Below are 21067 nucleotides of genomic sequence, written 5' to 3' on the forward strand. Positions count from 1 at the left end.
AAGCTCACATTTTAAGAAAACTGCCCTTTGTTTTTTAATAAAAATAGTCAAATAGCACATAATCACATGGTTGAAAATAGTTTTAAACTATTTAAAAGCTTTGCATTTCAAATTCTAACTTTTAATTTAGTCCAACAACTGTGCTGTTTTAAATTTGAAAGGGCTAATAGCAAGTGCAAAGAAATTTAACTCCCCACTTTGTAGAGCCAGAAAAGAGAGATTTTCTCTCCTTCTGTGGAGCTTAGTTGCTCCAGCAGAAAGAAATAGCAAAGACTTTCCTCTCTTACAGAGTTCCTGAGCTCCACAGGAAGGGAGAAATCTCAAGAATTCTGCTAAAGGGAAGCAACAGAGACTCCCCATCCTGTGAAGTTAAAGGGACTTCACTGTAAAGAAGCATCCAAAACTGAGTGGGAGAAAGATACTAGATTTGTCCCTGCCAGTTACTCACATCTGCTTTCTGCCACTGTGCACGTGCCTTCTGAAACTCTGTGACTTTGGGGAAAAAAAGTGTCCTGTAATCTTTTGGGTCAGCGTGGCAAACTATTGTGCAATTAACAGAGCTGACAGGTTTATTTTTATTAAATGAAAATTACCAAATTAAATGCAAAAACAATCTACATTAATGTACGTATGTGTATGCAATATGAACAAATCATTGTTGCTGTGTGTAAAGTATTACTACCTGAATTTTTACTTTTCTGCAACTTAAAATTTAGCCCATATGTATTAAGATTTAGATTTTTTTTTAAATTTTTAATCTATTTTTAATCGTCTCTTGTGTATGTGGGCAAGGATTTATTGTTGTTCTGATGAGCACTAAAATGTGAGGGCTCCAGATAGCCTTACAGGTAAAGTATTAAAAGGGATAATGCAAAATCAGGAATGTTTCTTTTAGATAGTAGTAGTTACAAAATAGGTGTATCATGCGTGTGTTAGCTGATTTTCCTTATTGTCAATGTTTATACATGTTAAATTTCTGAGTGACTATTGATTTACCAATTTATGGCATTAAAACTCTTAATTCAGTGTAATTAAGAACATAAGAATGGCCATACTGGGTCAGACCAAAGGTCCATCCAGCCCAGTATCCTGTCTCCCTCTGGGGCACCTGGCATTGGCCACTGTCGGTAGTGTACCTAACTGGTAATGATCAGTGATCTCTCTCCTGCCATCCGTCTCCACCCTCTGACAAACAGCTGCTAGGGACACCATTCCTTACCCATAATAGCTCATAGCCATTAATGGACTTAGCCTCCATGAATTTATCCAGTTCTCTTTTAAACCCTGTTATAGTCCTAGCCTTCACAACCTCCTCAGGCAAGGAGTTCCACAAGTTGACTGTGCACTGTGTGAAGAACTTCCTTTTATTTGTTTTAAACCTGCTACCCATTGCTTTCATTTGTGGCCCCTAGTTCTTATATTATGGGAATAAGTAAATATTTTTTTCTTATTTACTTTCTCCACACCACTCATGATTTTATATACCTCTATCATATTCCCCCCCCTTAGTCTCCTCTTTTCCAAGCTGAAAAGTCCTAGCCTCTTTAATCTCGTCTCATATGGGACCCGTTCTAAAGCCCTAATCATTTTAATTGCCCTTTTGTGAACCTTTTCTAATGCCAGTATATCTTTTTTGAGATGAGGGGACCACATCTGTACGCAGTGTTCAAGGTTTGGGCATACCATGGATTTGTATAAGGGCAATAAGATATTCTCCGTCTTATTCTCTATCCCTTTTTCAATGATTCTTAACATTCTGTTTGCTTTTTTGACTGCCGCTGCACACTACGTAGACGTCTTCAGAGAACTATCCACAGTGACTCCAAGATCTTTCTCCTGATTTGTTGTAGCTAAATTAGCCCCTATCATATTGTATGTGTAGTTGGGGGTATTTTTTCCAATGTGCATTACCTTACATTTATCCACATTAAATTTCATTTGCCATTTTGTTGCCCAGTCACTTAATTTTGTGAAATCTCTTTGAAATTCTTCACAGTCTGCTTTGGTCTTCACTGTCTTGAGCAGTTTAGTATCATCTGCAAACTTTGCCACCTCACTGTTTACCCCTTTCTCCAGATCATTTATGAATAAGTTGAATAGGATTGATCCTAGGACTGACCCTTGGGGAAAACTACTAGTTACCCCTCTCCATTCTGAAAATTTACCATTTATTCCTACGCTTTGTTCCCTCTCTTGTAAGCAGTTCTCAATCCATGAAAGGATCTTCCCTCTTATCCCATGACAACTTAACTTACATAAGAGCCTTTGGTGAGGGACCTTGTCGAAGGTTTTCTGGAAATCTAAGTACACTATGTCCACTGGATCCCCCTTGTCCAAGTTTGTTGACCCCTTCAAAGAACTCTAATAGATTGGTAAGACATGATTTCCCTTTACAGAAACCATGTTGATTTTTGCCCAACTATTTATGTTCTTCTATGTGTCTGACAATTTTATTCTTTACTATTGTTTCAACTAATTTGCCCGGTATGGACATTAGACTTACTGGTCTGAAATTGCCGGGATCACCTCTAGAGCGCTTTTTAAATATTGGCGTTACGTTGGCTATCTTCCAGTCATTGGATACGAAGCTGATTTAAAGGACAGGTTACAAACCATAGTTAATAGTTCTGCAATTTCACATTTGAGTTCTTTCAGAACTCTTGGGTGAATGCCATCTAGTTCCGGTGACTTGTTACTGATAAGTTTCAGAGTAACAGCCGTGTTAGTCTGTATTCGCAAAAAGAAAAGGAGTACTTGTGGCACCTTAGAGACTAACCAATTTATTTGAGCATGAGCTTTCGTGAGCTACAGCTCACTTCATCGGATGCATACAGTTTCCACGGTATGCATCCGATGAAGTGAGCTGTAGCTCACGAAAGCTCATGCTCAAATAAATTGGTTAGTCTCTAAGGTGCCACAAGTACTCCTTTTCTTTTTGTTACTGATAAGTTTCTCAGGTACTTCCAAAACCTCCTCTAATGACACTTTAATCTGTTATAATTCCTCAGATTTGTCACCTACAAAAGGCTGCTCAGTTCTGGGAATCTCCCTAACATCCTCAGCCGTGAAGACTGAAGCAAAGAATTAATTTAGTTTCTCCGCAATGACTTTATCATCTTTAAGTGCTCCTTTTGTATCTCGATTATGCAGGGACCCCACTGGTTGTCTAGCAGGCTTCCTGCTTCTGATGTACTTAAAAACATTTTGTTGTTACCTTTTGAGTTTTTGGCTAGCTGTTCTTCAAACTCCTTTTTGGCTTTTCTTACTACATTTTTACGCTTAATTTGGCAGCGTTTATGCTCCTTTCTATTTACCTCACTAGGATTTGACTTCTACTTTTTAAAAGATACCTTTTTATCTCTTACTGCTTCTTTTACATGGTTGTTAAGCCAGGGTGGCTCTTTTTTAGTTCTTTTACTGTGTTTTTTAATTTGGGGTATACATTTAAGTTGAGCCTCTATTATGGTGTCTTTGAAAAGTGTCCATGCAGCTTGCAGGGATTTCACTCTAGTCACTGTACCTTTTAATTTCTGTTTAACTAACCTCCTCATTTTTACATAGTTCCCCTTTCTGAAATTAAATACCCCAGTGTTGGACTGTTGAGGTGTTCTTCCCACCACAGAAATGTTGTTATATTATGCTCACTATTTCCAAGCCGTCCTGTTATAGTTACTTCTTGGACCAGATCCTGCGCTCCACTCAGATCTAGATCGAGAGTTGCCTCTCCCCTTGTGGGTTCCTGTACCAGCTGCTCCAAGAAGCAGTCATTTAAGTATCGAGAAATTTTGTCTCTGCATTTTGTCCTGAGGTGACATGTACCCAGTTAATATGGGGATAATTGAAATCCCCCACTATTATTGAGTTCTTTATTTTGATAGCCTCTCTAATCTCTGTCAGCATTTCATTGTCACTATCACTGTCCTGGTCAGGTGGTCGATAATAGATCCCTACTGTTAGAGCATGGAATTACTATCCATAGAGATTCTATGGAACATGTGGATTCATTTAAGATTTTTATTTCATTTGATTCTACATTTTCTTTCACATAGAGTGCCACTCCCCCCCCCCCCTCCCCGCCCAAGGCATGACCTGTTCTGTCCTTCCGATATATTTTGTACCCCGGAATGATTGTGTCCCATTGATTGTCCTCACTGCACCAGGTTTCTGTGATGCCTATTATATCAATATCCCCCTTTAACACGAGGCACTCTAATTCACCCATCTTATTATTTAGACTTCTAGCATTTGTGTACAAGCACTTTAAAAACTTGTCACTGTTTATTTGTCTGTCCTTTTCTGATGTGTCAGATTCTTTTTTATGTGCATGTTTCTAATCTGAACTGGCCCATACTTTATCCTTTTCCATCCTCTCCTTCTGACTAAAACCTAGAGACTCTCTATCAATAGACTCTCCTCTAAGAGAAGTCTCTGTCCGATCCACATGCGCCTCTGCAGCAATCGGCTTTCCCCATCTCCTAGTTTAAAAACTGCTCTGCAACCTTTTTAATGTTAAGTGCCAGCAGTCTGAATCTACTTTGGTTTAGGTGGAGCCCATCCTTCCTGTATAGGTTCCCCCTATCCCAAAAGTTTCCCCAGTTCCTAATAAATCTAAACCCCTCCTCTCTACCCCATCGTCTTATCCACGCAGTGAGACTCTGAAGCTCTGCCTGCCTACCTGGCCCTGCGTGTGGAACTGGAAGCATTTCTGAGAAGGCTACCATAGAGGTCCTGGATTTCAGTCTCTTTCCTAGCAGCCTAAATTTGGCCTCCAGGATGTCTCTCCTTCCCTTCCCTATGTCATTGGTACCTACATGTACCACGACCACCGGCTCCTCCCCAGCACTACACATAAGTCTATCTAGATACCTCGAGAGATCCGCAACCTTTGCACCAGGCAAGCAAGTCACCATATGGTTCTCCCGGTCATCACAAACCCAGCTATCTATGTTTCTAATGATCGAATCTCCCATTACTAACACCTGCCTTTTCCTAATGACCAGAGTTCCCTCCCCCGGAGAGGTAACCTCAGTGCGAGAGGATACCCCATCATCATCTGGAAGGAAGGTCCCAACTATGGGAAGTTTCAGAGTGGTTTCCCTCTGCTCCTGTTGACTGCTCTCCTTCCCTGGGTCTTTCATCCTCCTTAACAGTGCAGGGGCTGTCTGACTAGAGGTGGGACAAATCTACAGAGTCCCGGAAAGCCTTTTCAATATACCTCTCTGCCTTCTTTAGCTCCTCCAGTTCCACCACCCTGGCCTCCAGAGCCCATACGTGCTCTCTGAGGGCCAGGAGCTCCTTGCACCAAATGCACACACATGCCACCCGCCCACAGGGCAGGTAACCATACATGCTGCACTGAGCACAATAAACAGGATAGCCCCCACTCTGCTGCTGGGCTTCTGACTGCATTCTCTCCTACAGCTGCCTAGGTTAATGATAGGGTTTTTGTTTAAATCAAGAAGTTTTGATTAAAGTTTAGTTTAAAGGTTTTAAAGAATGGCAAGTGTACCTTGCCCCCTTCCCAACTCCCTCTCAAAGCTCCCTGTTAGCAGTCCCTGGTTGCAAAGCTCCCTGGTCACTTGCTCACTGCTTTAGAAAGCCCTGGCCTTCTTGTTAGCCCCACCCCCTGACTAAGGCTCAGCCAGTGAACAGAGGCTTCTAGATTTCAAACCTTGTTTAGAAGCTCACAGCTTCCAACTGCTGGCCACAGCACGTAGTCCTTCAAACAAACACAAGCTCAGCACACACCAAGTAACCCCCAAATACAAACACACACTACAGACAGCCGCTTACCCCAAGGGTCCCATATTTGCTCCTCCTTCACCTGGAGAACTCCCTCTTGAAACTCCCTGTTAGCGGTCCCATTCGCAAAAGTTGCCTTGTTTTAGTTGCTTCTCCATAAGCAACCTCTCTCACGTTAATACAAAATGATGTGGCTTGTCTCTGATCTTGCTTCCCAAGGATTAGTGTTCACAATTTGTGTCTTCGTTTTGTGGCTGAAAGATAATCTGTTTTGGTGTGAAATAGGGAAGTAACATGGCCTAGTGTCACCTGATTTTATCACGTGGCTTAACCACACTTAGTTGCAGTTTATCTCTGAGGTTGATCTCATGTTGATAGGTTTTAAATTACAATTATTTTTAGACAGTATTATATTGAGACCTATAGAGCAGGTATTTCTGGATGGATAAATTTGACAGTACTGCTTTTCTGTTTCATGACAAGAAGATAGGACAATAAGTTTGTTTTTTGTTGGTTTATTTTGTGAGGAAGGTTGTGTTTGCACTATTCACTTGAACTAGTGAAGGTCCCAGTGAACAAGTACACCTCTACCCTGATATAATGCAGTCCTCAGGAGACAAAAAATCTCACTGCGTTATAGGTGAGACCGCGTTACATCGAACTTGCTTTGTCCCCTCTCCCCGTTCCTTGTTCCCTGACTGGCCCCTGACAGGCACTCACCAGCAGCGACAGGAAGCGGAGCAGCCTGGCCCCAGCCCGCTCCACTCCACCACCTCCCAGCCGCGGCACTTCACTTCCCGCTGCTGGTGGGTGCGGGGAGGTTGGGGAAAGAACGCCCCACATACTCACCTCCGGCGGGAAGCAGAGCACCATGTCTGGGAGCGGGCTGGGGCCAGGCTGCTCTGCTTCCCGCGGCCGGTGAGTGCGTGGAGGTTAGGGAAAGGACGCCCTCCGTACTCGCCGGCAGCGGGAAGCAGTGCGACGCAGCCCCAGTCCACTCTGCTTTCCTAGCCCTGGCTCCAGCAATGTTGCTCGAGGGGCGGGGGGGTGTTGGGGAAAGGTCCCACACTCACCTGCGGCTGGAAGCGGAGCACCATGGCTGGGAGCAGGCTGAGTGGAGCGGGCTGGGGCCAGGCTGCTCCACTTCCACTGCTGCCGGTGAGTGCGGGGAGGATCCCTTTCCCCAAACCCCCTCCCCTGAGCGACGGGGCTGGGGCGAGGGAAGCGAAGCGGGCTGCTGCTCCCAGCCCCCCGCTGATCCCACAGGCCACTCTGGGACTGCGGGGCCCCCAAAAGTGCCCCCCCACAGCTCCTGCCTCCCAGGGAGCCCCTGACCGCCCCTGAGACCCTCTGCCCCTTATCCAACCCCTCAGCCCAGGCCCGGCACCCTTAACACGCTGCTCAGAGCAGCATGTTGGAGCTTTACCGCGTTGTATGTGAACCCGCGTTCTATCGGGTCGCTTTATATCAGGTTAGAGGTGTATGTGTTATGGTATGCTATGGCAGGGAACATATGGTGGTACATAGTGCATATGTATCTTATGTACTAGTTTTTCCAGGGTGCACGTAAATTGCTTTTAGTAGAGAGGTATGACCTAAGATGAAACAAAATTAGCAAATGTGTGGAAGAAAAGAAACTAAAGTAAATTTGTATAAGGCTCACTGTATGTTTTCTTTTAAATGTAGGTGTGGAAGAAAATGTACAAGAAGTAGTTGGGCACATCACAGAAGGTGTCTGCAGACCTCTGAAGGTGGAATATTTTGTTTGTGTGTGCCTGCTGCTCATTAAAGCTGTATTGTGTTTTTATTGCAAAATGCATTTTGTCATAGATATCAACTGAACACAATAACAGTGTATTACCACAAGTGGTAGATACATAACTTGAATATTGAGGGATTTTATTAGGGCCCTAACAAATTCACGGCCATGAAAAACACATCATGGATCATGAAATCTGGCCTTTTGTGTATTTTTACCCTATACTATACAAATTTCACAGGGGAGACCAGCATTTCTTAATTGGTGATCCTGACCTAAAAGGGAGTTACAGGGTGGGGTCACAAGGTTATTTTAGGCGGTGTGTGGTATTGCCACCCTTACTTCTGCGCGGTTTTCAGAGCTGGGCAGCCAGACTGCAGTGGCTGCTGGCTGGGCACTCAGCTCTGAAGTTCAGCGCCCCGCCAGCAGCAGTGCAAAAGTAAGGGTGGCAATACCATCCCATGCCATCTTTACTTCTGTGCTGCTGCTGGCGGTGGCTCTGCCTTCAGAACTGAGCTCGCGGCCAGCATCTGCTGCTCTCTGACTATCCAACTCTGATGGCTTTACTGTTGCCAGCAGCAGCACAGAAGTAAGGGTAGCAATACCACAACCTCCCCTATAATAACCTTGTCAGCCCCCTACAACTCCTTTTTGTGTCAGGACCTCTACAATTACAACACCATGAAATTTCAGATGGCAATATCTGAAATCATTAAATTTAGGATTTTAAAAATCCTATGACTGTGAAATTGACCAAAATTCCATATAAGCTATAAATCAGTTGTTTTTTAAAGTAGAAAAATTATGATATTTTAAGGAATTTTATTCTCTCTGACTAGTTGACTAATACTGTAAAATGTCTGGTAATCTAAATACTAAAAAGCAGGCTGTGGCTGAAATATCCCCATGTCCTTGACTGGAGAGGTGAAAAATTGAAAGAAGGATCAGAAAGGGGGTGTGTTTGTGAAAGAAAAGACAAAGGAGAAAGCACCATTAATCATGTAACCGCCATAACATTTCACAACTTCAAAACTTACTTCTTACGATATACCACAGCACCCTCTTTTTCCCTAAGCATTTGAATGTTAAATGTTAGTGTAACACTTATTTTAAGATGGACTTACTTTTCTTCTCTGATTACATCTGAATATATACCAGATTGTATATGACTTTTTTTGATGGGTTAGGCTTTATTTATAAAGATGTCTCTTTCCTTGTAATTTCCTAACAATTGAAGAAATAGTTTGGTTATATGGAATAGAAATTGTCCCCATTTCTTAATGATATTTTACTTGTGCTTGTAGATCTTAAAGTTCGCCATTTTCAAGCTTGGATGCCTAAAATAAATGAGTTAAAATAAAAAGTAGGGCTGTCAATTAATCGCAGTTAACTCAAGTGATTAATGTAAAACAAATTAACTAGATTTTTTAAAAGTTGCAATTAATCACAGATTTAATTGCACTGTTAAACAATAATAGAATACCAATTTAAATTTATTACAGATATTTTTGGATGTTTTCTACAGTTTTAAATATATTGATTTCAATTACAACACACAAAGTGTACAGTGCTCACTTTATATTATGTTTTATTACAAATATTTGCACTGTAAAAAAGATAAACAAAAGACAGTATTTGTCAATTCACCTCATACAAATACGGTAGTGCAATCTCTTTAGCAATCTCTAGTGCAGTCTCTTAGCAATTGGCTGAACAAGAATGGACTTGTAGGTTCTAAAGTAGGACTGAATGGACTTGTAGGTTCTAAAGTTTTACATTGTTTTGTTTTTGAGTGCAGACTTTTTAAAAAAAATTCTACATTTATAAATTGGGATTTCACGATAAAGAGATTGCACTACAGTACTTGTATGAGGTAAACTGAAAAATGCTATCTTTTGTTTATCTTTTTATTGTGCAAATATTTGTAATATATAAAGTGAGCATTGTACACTTTGTATTCTGTGTTGCAATTGAAATCAATATATTTGAAAATGTAGAAAAACATCAAAAAATATTTGATACATTTAAATTGGTATTCTGTTATTGTTTAACAGTACAATTAAAACAGTGATTAATCATGATTATTTTGTTTAATCTCAGGATTAATTGCGATGGATCATTTTTTAAATTGTTTGACAGCCCTAATAAAAAGCAGCCTAATTTTCAGTGGCTGAAAATCTGCAACTCTCTTTTGCTTCTGTGGGATTGGAAAAATACGGCCACTTTTATTTAGGCACCTGGATATAAATTAAAGTCGAAAAATTTGATCTGAGTTAGTGACTAACTCTCCCATTTCATCATAGAGGAGACTGTGGTTAAAAATCACAAAATATTTTTTTCCTTCTGATTTAAAAGGTTTTGATATTCGACTAAAGCCAATTAAATAGGATGCTAAGAATTCTATATCTGTCCTCCCAAAACACACAACCAAAAAAAAAAAATATCAAAAAGTGTGATGGTGATAGATGTCAGCCTGGCAAACTTGTCTGTAGGGGGTGGAGGAGCTCCCTTATAACTTTTAGCACAGTTGTTAGGGTATCACCTGGGATGTGGGAGACCCAGGAGCCAGTCCCCCCGTCCAGTGATTTGAACTGGGGACTCAACATCCTTGGTGAGTGCCCTGACCACTGGACATTAAGTTACATGGCCTCCCCTTGGCTTCTTGCTAAAATGCATAGCTACCTAATGCCAAGTGAGGTTTTGCAGCTGAGAATCCCAAGCCGAGGGAAATGCCTCCTTGCAGCCCAAACAGAGGCACCTATCCCCAAGAGGGGTGAAGTTTAATATATGCCCTTCGCTTGGCACTTCCCATTGACTAGCTTAGGCTAGGAGCTGCCTAGGGTGGTGGCTTTTGTATATCCCATTCTGATGCACCTGTCTTTCCCCATTCATTTAATAGGGAGCCTATGTGCCAAACTCAGGCTTTGTGAATCTCAGTGACCTTCTAGGTGCCTAAAATTTAGGCATGGCAATGCTCAGTGTCACCACGCCTAATATTCTTTGTGAATCTGACCCTGGGATGCTACACTGAGCAGCAGACAAATAATTTGGAAGGATGATGAATGGTTAGCAATATGTAGATGGACTTGTCACATATAAGCATTTGGGGAATAGTGCTATAATAGTCACTGACCATGATTGCTTCCTAAATGCCTAAAAACTGATTGTGGAGCAGCCCCCTTATGATCGTGTTGAGGCTGCATGTGCCATGGAGACAAAAAAAAGTGAGGCCGGTTTTGCTCTGTAATCCAGCATCTCTTGGCCCAGTCAGCATGTCAGTACATGTTTTGTAATAGCTTCAAATATATCTGCTTACCTACTATTAGCATCTCTTTTCAAGATAAAGTACTGGCTAGAGGTCATGACTAGGAGGTGAGATTAAATCAGATAAAATAAACTAAATAAACCCCTTGATAGATCAGTTATGATTATTCTGCATCTCTGCTGAGTGCTGCCATTGATGATCTATTGTAATTTAGGGATTTTGCAGCTGTTCTTGCTATTCGGGGCTGGGTGGAATTCCAGTATGTACTGGTGCTAATCCACAAAATGATCTCATTATATAGAAATTTCCAGCAACAAGTTACATACAAAACTATGGGAAACAGGGCCGTTCTTAAGGAGTGGCATACACCTGCTTGTTTTCTGCCCTTCAACTTGCTGCAAAGAAATGCCCTATTCAAGAGGAATTCTGCAATATAAGTGGACAATGTGATGTTCTTATGCTTCTTGCAAAGTTTATTTGTCCATGAATATCCCTCATGCACGTAAAAGCATCGAGGCTGTTTTTCAGAATATGCCTATAAATAAAAATGATTATTTTTTGTTTCACAGGTCAGAATTGAGCAGGTGATCGTTGCTGAACCGGGAGCAGTTTTATTATACAAAATATCTAATCTTCTCAAGTTCTATCACCATACAATCAGGTATACAAAATTACAAAACATGTTAAGTAACTCTCCTGTTTGAACATGCATCAATTCTGGTACAGTAAAAAACACTCGCTCTGTTTTATTTTGTTTTGTTTGTTTTTTGGGGGGGTGTTGTTGGTTTGTTTGAGTTCTGACTGTGCTCAGCCATTTACAGAACAAAGAGGAAGACACAGCCCTGACTTGAAGTAGTAATCAATTATTTTAATAGAAATCTGTCTGTAAATGGAAAAAAAAATTCAACATATAGACATACTTTATCACTCTGTAGCATTGTAGATAAAGTTCACACAAAAAACTACATTAAAAGAACATTAAGGTTGCAAAATTAAAAAAACTCAAAAGTTAGGAAATGCCAGAATTAAAGTTACCTGTGCAAACCTTAGCTTCAGTTTCAACGCTTTACACATCTCTGAATAGGTACACTGTGAGATTTTTTTTTTTTTTAAGAAGTTTATATCTTGGCAGTTTTTCATGGGAACAGTAAAAGCCACATCTCTGACATAAAGTCAACCTGCCTGCCAAGTTTTAATTCCCTACTCTAAAGAATGAGGCAGTACAGTTTCTCAATAAAAAAGTTGTAAGATTTTTTTTTTTTAACATAAGTTAAACAGCATATTTTCTCCTTATCTTGTTCTCAAAATGGCAGAACCATTTTTGCTAAAACTTTCCAAAAGTATGTGAGGAAGACAACCAGAGTACTTATTTTTTTTAAGCCCAAAGTTTAGCAGTTACAAGCAACTGAAAACAATCTTATAATGGGGAGTGTTTTGCAGCCTTAACTATAGGCATTGCTGCCTATACTGTATTGTTTAAAGATCAGAGATTATAGTACTGATCCTACTAGTCAAATGTTTTTTTCAGAAATAGAGGAAAACAGATCTAATTACTATAACAAGGTCTAATTTGAGAGATGGTGACTTTACTGGGGCTGATGGTTGTCTGAAAACCAAGCTGCTATTTTTTTTTAAGGATGTCACATTAATCCCACTCAGATATGATAGTTTTTACCCAAGACAGTCTGTAACTTAGAATTACTTTTAGTTTAGACGACAAACTCATATGCAAGAAGTGTGTAGAAAAGTGTCATGGCATAATGGGTATAAAACAGTTGTAGTAAAACTAATAAACTAATTTTACACTTCCAGTAGCCAAGCACGTACTCTTCAACACTTTAAAAATGTACAGTTTTATATGTGAAGAGACACATTTACCTGGAAAGTAGGGGAGGTGGAATGATGTTATCAACACATCTTTCTCATTTGGATTTTGTTCTCTGTAGCAGAAACAAAGTTGAGTATTTTTTCCCACTTATTTAAAAAGACAGTAGCATATTGGATAGGTAAATATTTTTAGCCCATCTTGAAAAAATAAAATGTTAGTTTCGTTATGGACTACGTTTTTTTTTTGCTGTAAAACTGAAAATTTAGTATTTTCTCTTCCTTGTTGGCTTTAAACATTCAAACAAACAAAAATCCACCAAGGCAAAACCTGAATTGGATGCTCAGGTAATTTTCTTTTTAACAAAGCTGTAATTCCAGTATTTTTTTTTAATTGAATATATGACTTAATTTAAGTTCTGCATATGTTATAGCAGAGATTGTTTATTATCTTGGCTGGTGGCGCTTGTTCTCACTAATCATCCTATCTTACAAATTATTATTAGCATTAGTTAATAGGGGAAGCTGTTTCCTATGACAGTTCACTGTGCATTTCCAACTTTTAGACTTGGTGTCATATTCTTGAACATTGATTAAAATATCTGGATCTGTTTTATATTTCTTTCTTGGATTTAACAAAGTATTTTCTTTTTGGTTTCAGTGGTATTTTGGGAAACAGCGCAGCCATGTTGTTAACCACAATTGAAGAAATGCATTTGTTAAGCAAAAAGATATTCTTCAATAGTCTGAGCCTACATGCAAGTAAGCTAATGGAAAAGGTTTGTTTCAGAAATATAAGCTTTTCATATTTTAAAACACATTATCCAGTTTTTCCTTAATGTAAGGAGACTGATGGAGTAAAAATTGTTGTTTACAGTTTGATTCATTATCCTAAAATTGACATTTCATGTTGCTATGTGCTCTGTAACACATACAGTAAATGAGGGTGGGATGAATTAATTATTATTCACGTTATTGTCCCTGCCAGTTGTCCAACTATATATGTGTGCGCATTTCTGATCAAAGACTTTTCGTTAGCGGCGTCTGCAGGTCTGCGCCTTGTGCTCCAGACCTTGGGTATATAGGTAGGGACAGAGGCACCACCACTCCAGTTCCTTCTCAGCCGCCTGTGTAGCTCGAGACAGAGTGTTGCGGTGTCCACTAGCTAGCTCCTTAGCTTGCCTATTTTCTTCTTTACTTTTTTAGTATTTTGTCCTTTTTTATTTAGTTTGTAGTTTTCTTCTCTGTTTTATAGCATTGGTTTGTACTTCCATGAGGGTTTCCACCCCATTCGTAGTCATGGCCTTCACCCCCACAGCCTCTCTTTTGTTTGCGGCCTGTCTTACATGGGTTGTGCCCAAAACTATAGGCTTCAAACCATGCCAGATCTGTCCCTGGTCCTTTCCCCTCAGCAAGGGTCATTCCAGCTGCCTCAGAGAGTCCCACATCCCATTGAATGTAAGGTCTGCTCCGGCTTCAAGCATAGATCCAGAAAGATGAGGGAGGACAGATTGAAACTACTCCTTATGAATTGCTCCTTGAGATCTGATGAATATACAGACCGCCCATCTGTATCGTCTCTGGTACTGCTCGACACATCCCATCCTGAGGAGTAGTGCCCAGGATCACCAGTACTGACCATGTTTCTCTTCCAGGAGGTTCTCCAGCTGTTGGAAGGACTGAATCCCTCTACTACAAGTACCAGAGAGGCATTTCCTGCCAGTACCAACATATATGCATGCCCTGACATGTCCTCCAGTACCTCCGCACCTTCACACATGAAGTCAGCCACCGGTACTGATGTGAATGATAGTACTCTCTTGGCCTCCAATACCAACATGGCCACCAGGACCAACGCCCCTAGCTCTTGGATGCAGGGGATGACACTTCCTCTGACTTGGAAATTTCTCTCCAGGTGGTGGAATCCTTCCCATTCCAGCCTCCTTTGGTGGCATACCCAGTTGATGAGACTCTAAGGGCTAGTCATTGTCCATCCCATCCTCCCTGGCAGGAACACCTGTGGGATTCCTTCCCCTTTGCTTATGCTCCTCCACAGTGTGTTTTTTGGAACCTGGGGCTCCCTACAGTGACCAGTTCTATAGGATGTCCCCACATAAGAAGAACCATCAAAATGAGTAGGCACCAGTAGATGGGACTCTCTTCCATAGGGAGACCCTTTGGAAGAACAGGAACTAGGGGCAGAGGAGGGGACACACCCTTCAAACAAATCCTCTTCCTCCCCAGATGAAGTTGTTATGCCTCCTCCTACATCCTATGTTAATGATTTCAACATCTTTCGGAAACTGATCAAGAGACTGGATGAGACTTTGCAGATCGCTCTAGAGAAGATACAGGAATCTCAGCAATTGTTGGTAGATAGCTTGCATACCTCTTTTCAAGGCAAGCCCTTCTGCTACTGATGCCCTCTTGTTACTGGCCCATCCCATTTTGCAAACACCAACTACCCTCCTACTTACATACAAGAAGGCTGACAAGCAGTAATGTGTGGTAGCCAAGGGCTCGGAGTACCTTTTTTCTCACCCTAGCCCAAACTCTCTGGTGGTCAACGTGGTTAACAAAAGAAAAAGATGGTGCTGATCCAGATCAGCTTTTCATGATAAGGGGCTCAAATGCCTGGACCTCTTTGGCCATAAATCGATCTCTGGCTTCTCTGCAGTTCCACCATGCCTTGTTGGCAAAATGTGACTACATGAAATATAGTAAAATTTTTTCATTTTATTGACCATCTACCACAGAACCATCTACCACAAGCCCTAATCTCCAAGAGCCAGATGACTGCCAAGGCTTCTCTGTAGGCCTCTCTTGACACACATGATACCGCATCTCGCTCTATGGCAGTAGGCATAATTATGCATCAGACTCCAAGGCTGCAGTCCTCTGGTCTCCCCAGGGAAGTACAGCACATAGTGGAGAATTTTTTCTTTGAAGGAGCCATACTCTTTAGTGGCAGCATGGACAGGTCTCTCCACTCTCTCAAGGACTCTAGGGCAACATTGCGATCCCTAGGCACCTACGCTACTACAACAAAAAGAAAATGTAGATCACAGACAACCCAGTGATCTCTCCCAGTACAGTATTTCACCTCCCAGAGATGGACCAAACCTCCCCAAAAGAGGCCCAGGGTCCACAAGCAGGGGCCATCTTTCTCTGTTGCCTCCCAAGTGACCAGTTTGACCCACTGGAAGATATTCATGAATCACTCCATTGCCCTACCTTCCATCTACCCTATGGGGACTGTTTTCCTACTGTTCTGGGACATCATTACTTTGGACAAGTATCACAGTAGTTTCCACGGGCTATTCTACCTAATTCAGTTCCACCCTCCTTCTCCACTCCCAGTCCCATTTCAGGCACTCCTCTCTCAAGAGTCTCTAAAGACAGGAGGGTACAATCCCACAAGTTCCTCCCAACTTCAGCAGAAAATGTTTCTATTCCTATTACTACTTAGGCCCCAAGAAAAAAGGAGAATGGAGACAGATCTTGGATCTCAGGACTTAGAATACATTTTATCCATGCACAGGATGGTAAGCCCTGCAGCAATAATTTCAACTTTAGGTTTGGGAGACTGATTCATTGCCCTGAACCTCTAGGATTCATACTGTAGCTTGATTTATAGGTTGTGTTATATTGATTACAGTAGAACCTCAGAATTACGGACACCTTGGGAATGGAGGTTGTTCGTAACTCAGAACAAACCATTATGGGATGCTCCTCAGGGCGGACTGCTCAGAGCAGGGGCTCACAGTTGTGCCTGCAAACTTCAGCATCTTCACCTCCTACCTGTAAGTGGCTGCCCAGTGGGTGAATGTGTGCGTAGGTGGCTGGTTCTAGCCGCTTGGCTGCAAGAGTGCTGAGTGAGGCACCCTGGGGCACCGCAGTGTCAGTGGACACATGGTACCCTTTAAAACTGAGCAGCTCCTCCAGAGCGCAGCATATAGGCAGGAGCTTGGGTTCCAGCAGCAAACATTCCAGGCCAGGTTCCAGCAGGAGCTTGGGAAAGGGGAGGAGGGAACTTGTGTCTCTGATTTACAGGAAAGCCACAGACCCCAGCACTGCTCCTGCTCTGGTTCTCACAACTATGCCTGTGAAACCCACCATCTTCACCTCCTACCTGTAAGTGCCTGCCCCCCATGTGGTGGGGGAGGAGACGGGCAGCCCAGATGTGCCTACCTCTAAGGTGCAATACAGGTACAGTATTTGCTGGTTTTTTGTTTTTGTCTCTGCTGCTGCCTGATGGTGTCTGGTTGACCGGTCAGTCTGTAACTCTGGTGTTCATATCTTTGAGGTTCTATTGTACTTAAGAATTCCCCGTTATCACTTCGAGGTTTTACAGATTCTTGTCCCAAGATCAGGCTCAGTATTATTAAAATTACTGTGTAGTTGGGACCCCCTGTAAGCACAGTTGCAACACTCTGACTGTATAGGAACCCTTCTATATTTACAGTAGTTTATTAATACGTTTAGCAAAATCACAAACCAGTAAGGCAGACAGAGATAATACAAAATGTACATCTGAACATCCATATACTCACAACATCCCTTCAGAACAACTTGTGATGTTGGCCATTATCTTCCTCATCACCATCACTTTCCTCCCAAGGAGTACATTTCTCTCTCCCCCCCCCTCCTGAGCACAGGCTGGGATACAGCTTTTATGTTACACTGACACCACTATGTCTAATGCATATTCAGGAGGGGTTTCTCCTCTCTTATTTGTATTTCCTCACCCTACTAATGTTGGGGTGTCATTCTCTTGTAGGTTAGCATATTAATGATCTCAACTTATTATCATGTATGTCAGCTCATTGCCACGGCACTCTTGTGGTCAGACATTTATGGATGTTCTATCCAAAAACTGGTGTTAGCTCATGTTCCTGTGGCTAGCTGATGTCATTATGGACAAAATCCCGCCCCCATTCCTGCCCCCCCTGTGTCGCCATGCCTAGAGTGGGCCACAGATGAGAATGCCCAGACTCAGGACAGACTGCCAGAAAATAGGGCAGACACCTCAAACCGGTGGTATATTCCATCATTAGATTTCACCACGCCAGTAATAAAAGGGTACTCGTGGATTATTGTACTAGTTTACCACAGAGTACAGACAGCCAGGCAAACTGGATCTTATGATGTTAGATTATTAAAACCAAAGCGGCCACACATTAGGTTTTTCCAGCCCCAAAGCGTTGGTCACTCACCCAAGTTCCCTGGATACTTCAGGATCTCATCAAAAACAGCGCCGTTAGCTAATCCTTAGTAAACTAACTAAATATATATTAATTAAGAAAAAGAAATGAGTTATTAGAAAGGTTAAAAGCAGATAAAATACATTACAGTTAAATCAGAATATATGAGTCCACTTGATTGCAGAGATACTGTGTCTGCTAATTCTCCATTAGTCTTTCAGGACTTTCCCAAAACTAGCTTTTTGGGGATTTCAGTCCAGTGGCTCAAAACTCCCCCTGTTTAGAATTCAGCAGATTAGAGATGGCAGGATCATGCCCAAGGCTTCTCTTTTTATAGTTAAAACAGGCTAGCAAGCTGACCATCGTTATTACCATGTGGGAATTTCCTTTGATGAAGAATAGGTAATTCAAACAGTCTGAATCTCTATTGTTAAACCAACCACACCCGCTTTGAAGTTAACCTTCTACTTCCCATGTATACACACATAATCCACAATGTATATTGATTTAGGTAAGGTAATTGCTGGCCATTCATTATAACAGGGCTGGATAATTGAAGACAATACAGGTAATATCATTAGTTTCATACAGTATATACACATCTTTGATCTGAAGGTTGATTGAGTACAGGATACAGACAGATGAAAACAATACCATCCACATTTTCCTTGATCTATTATCAACACAAGTGAATGGGCTGGTGTCTGCTAGCCCATTTAACATCCGTTTGATACAAACACACAATTGAATTAGCCTGACAGCATTGCACTGCCCCTTGACATGCCTTTAAAGGTTACACACAAGTGAACTGGCCTGTTAATTTTAACCTGAGCTGGTTTGTTGGCGTCACGCATTCTGTTTCCAGTTCCTCAAAACTTAGGGGTGACCATTAGGTCATTTGTCTGTGCCAGAGTTCATAGACCTCAAGCCTTAGGCTAACTGCTGAAGCCAGTGTCTTACAGGGTACAGGCCTGTAAGTTCCTTGCATTACTGCTGACTATAATAAAAGACAGAATATAATGAAAGCAAGACAGAGAATATAATAAAGGCAAGCTAGCCCTATGGACTACATTACTTCCACGTTGCTGTGCCTCTGTGCCACAGATACTTCCAACAGTTCATTGTGGGCAAGGAGTGCAGTGCATTGTGGGCACTATGAGTGCAGAGTTCTTCCTTTCAGCCTTTTGACCACTCCAAGGGTCTTTACAAAGGTCTTCTCAGTAGTTGCAGCCCATCTTTGACAGCTGGGAATAGTCATACTCCCCTACCTGGAGAATTGACTCCTCAAAGTTTGTTCCTTCCAGAGGTTCAGTCAGCAATCAACAAGGCCCCTAGCCCTCTTCCAGTCACTGGGTCTTTGTCTCAATGCAGAAAAATCGACAGCAACACTTGTCTAACGTATCAACTTGATCGGAACCATCCTGGACTAGATGACCAGCATGGCTGTAATAGGGTGCAGGCAGGCCCCTCTATCTTCTGCCTCTTCTGCACCAACAAACCAGCAAGAGATCTCTGCTTTGGTGCAATCATCCGTGCTCTTTATTTACAGTACAAGTTCCCACCACCTTGTAGATACAGACAGCGTCAGGCTCACAGCCTCAGGGACTGCTAGCTTTTGCAGCCAACAGGGGAGGGGGCCTCTAGCTCCTCCCTTTCCTCTCCCCTGGCGTCCTTCCTGCCAGCCTTTATGTAGCCCCTTGCTAACGAGGCTGGCAGCTGTCCCCTATTTTCCATTTAGGCCTGGGCTTACTCAGCCAGCTCCAGTTCCCCTTTCCTGATTGGAGCTGGTGTGACAGAGGGCTGGCTCGGGTTACCCTGTCACAGTGACATACCAGGTTTGTCATGTTGTGCAACCTCATTTCCTCTGTGCAGCAGAGTCCTTAGACCATAGCAAGGTCTTGCCTTCAACTTCCAGGCTATGTGGCCACCTACACATTTATAATACCCCATGCCAGACTCTATTCTTGATGCCTACAAAGCTGTTCAAAGCCATTATACTCCCAACAAGCACTACCTGTCTGTGTGAATGTTGGTTCATCAGAGAGTCCGCAGGTCCTTCCACCACCTGAGGGATTCCTCAGTTTGTGTGGGAGACCCATTCTTTTCCCCTACAAAAGTCATCACCACAGAAACCTCACTGTTAGGTTGGGAAACTCACCTCGGAGACTTCATGGCACAAGGCAAATGGACTCCACAGAAGTCATCCCTTCATTCAACCTATTAGAACTCAGACGGTTGGATATACCTTCATTTCCTACCCAGGAACAGGGGTTATATAATAAAAGTTATGATGGACAGCAGGGCAACAATGTACTATATAAACCACCAGGGAGGAGTAAAATCAAAGCCATTATGTGCAGAATCAATACAACTTTGGAATTGGTGCATACTGCACCGAATAGACCTCTCAGCAGTCCACTTTGCAGGTCTGGAGAACACTATAGCAGACACCTTGAGAAGACTTTTCTGTCAAGATCATGAATGGGAACTAAGTGATTCTGTATTTTGGAACTTCTTTATCTTCTACACCATCTCAGAGAGATCTCTTTGCAACAGTGTCCAACATGAAATGCAAACTTTTCTACTCAAGGGGAGTTTTTGGTTGTAACTCTCTGGAAATTGCCTTTCTCACTCCTTTGCCTCAAACGCTGCTACGTGTCTGTCATGCAACACCGCTGCTCCTTGGGGTCCTGAAACAGGAAAGAGCATTAACTTATTCTCATAGCTCTATCATGTCTGAGGCAGGTATGATTCCCCAATCTGATTTGCCTATCCGTGAAGTCACGTCTCCACCTTCCCAGGTTGACAGACCTTGTCAAGGTTCCTTCCCCACTCTGAACTCTAGGGTACAGATGTGGGGACCTGCATGAAAGACCCCCTAAGCTTATTCTTACCATCTTAAGTTAAAAACTTCCTCAAGGTACAAACTTTGCCTTGTCCTTGAACCCTATGCTGCCACCACCAAGCGTGTTAAACAAAAAACAGGGAAAGAGCCCACATGGAGATGTCTCCCGCCCCCCACAAAATATCCCCCCAAGCCCTACACCCCCTTTCCTGGGGAAGGCTTGATAAAAATCCTCACCAATTTGTACAGGTGAACACAGACCCAAACCCTTGGATCTTAAGAACAATGAAATATCAATCAGATTCTTAAAAAAAGAATTTTAATTAAAGAAAAAGTTAAAGAATCACCTCTGTAAAAATCAGGATGATAAATACCTTACAGGGTAATCCGATTCAAAACATAGAGAATCCCTCTAGGCAAAACCTTAA

The 21067-nt window shown here is 42.1% G+C and overlaps 1 protein-coding gene across 3 annotated transcripts in view; it reads left to right on the forward strand.

Moving 5' to 3' along the window:
* Nucleotides 1-21067, forward strand: part of COG6 (component of oligomeric golgi complex 6) — a 117646-nt gene that overhangs the window by 62726 nt on the left and 33853 nt on the right. For all 3 annotated transcript variants that reach the window (XM_073342633.2, XM_073342615.2, XM_073342624.2), the window contains 3 exons: nt 7429-7493; nt 11336-11427; nt 13252-13369. In XM_073342633.2, the coding sequence (XP_073198734.1) occupies nt 7429-7493; nt 11336-11427; nt 13252-13369 (275 nt within the window). The remainder of the gene's footprint in view (nt 1-7428; nt 7494-11335; nt 11428-13251; nt 13370-21067) is intronic.

Source organism: Lepidochelys kempii, chromosome 1 (assembly GCF_965140285.1).
Source record: "Lepidochelys kempii isolate rLepKem1 chromosome 1, rLepKem1.hap1, whole genome shotgun sequence".
Lineage (NCBI taxonomy): Eukaryota > Metazoa > Chordata > Testudines > Cheloniidae > Lepidochelys > Lepidochelys kempii.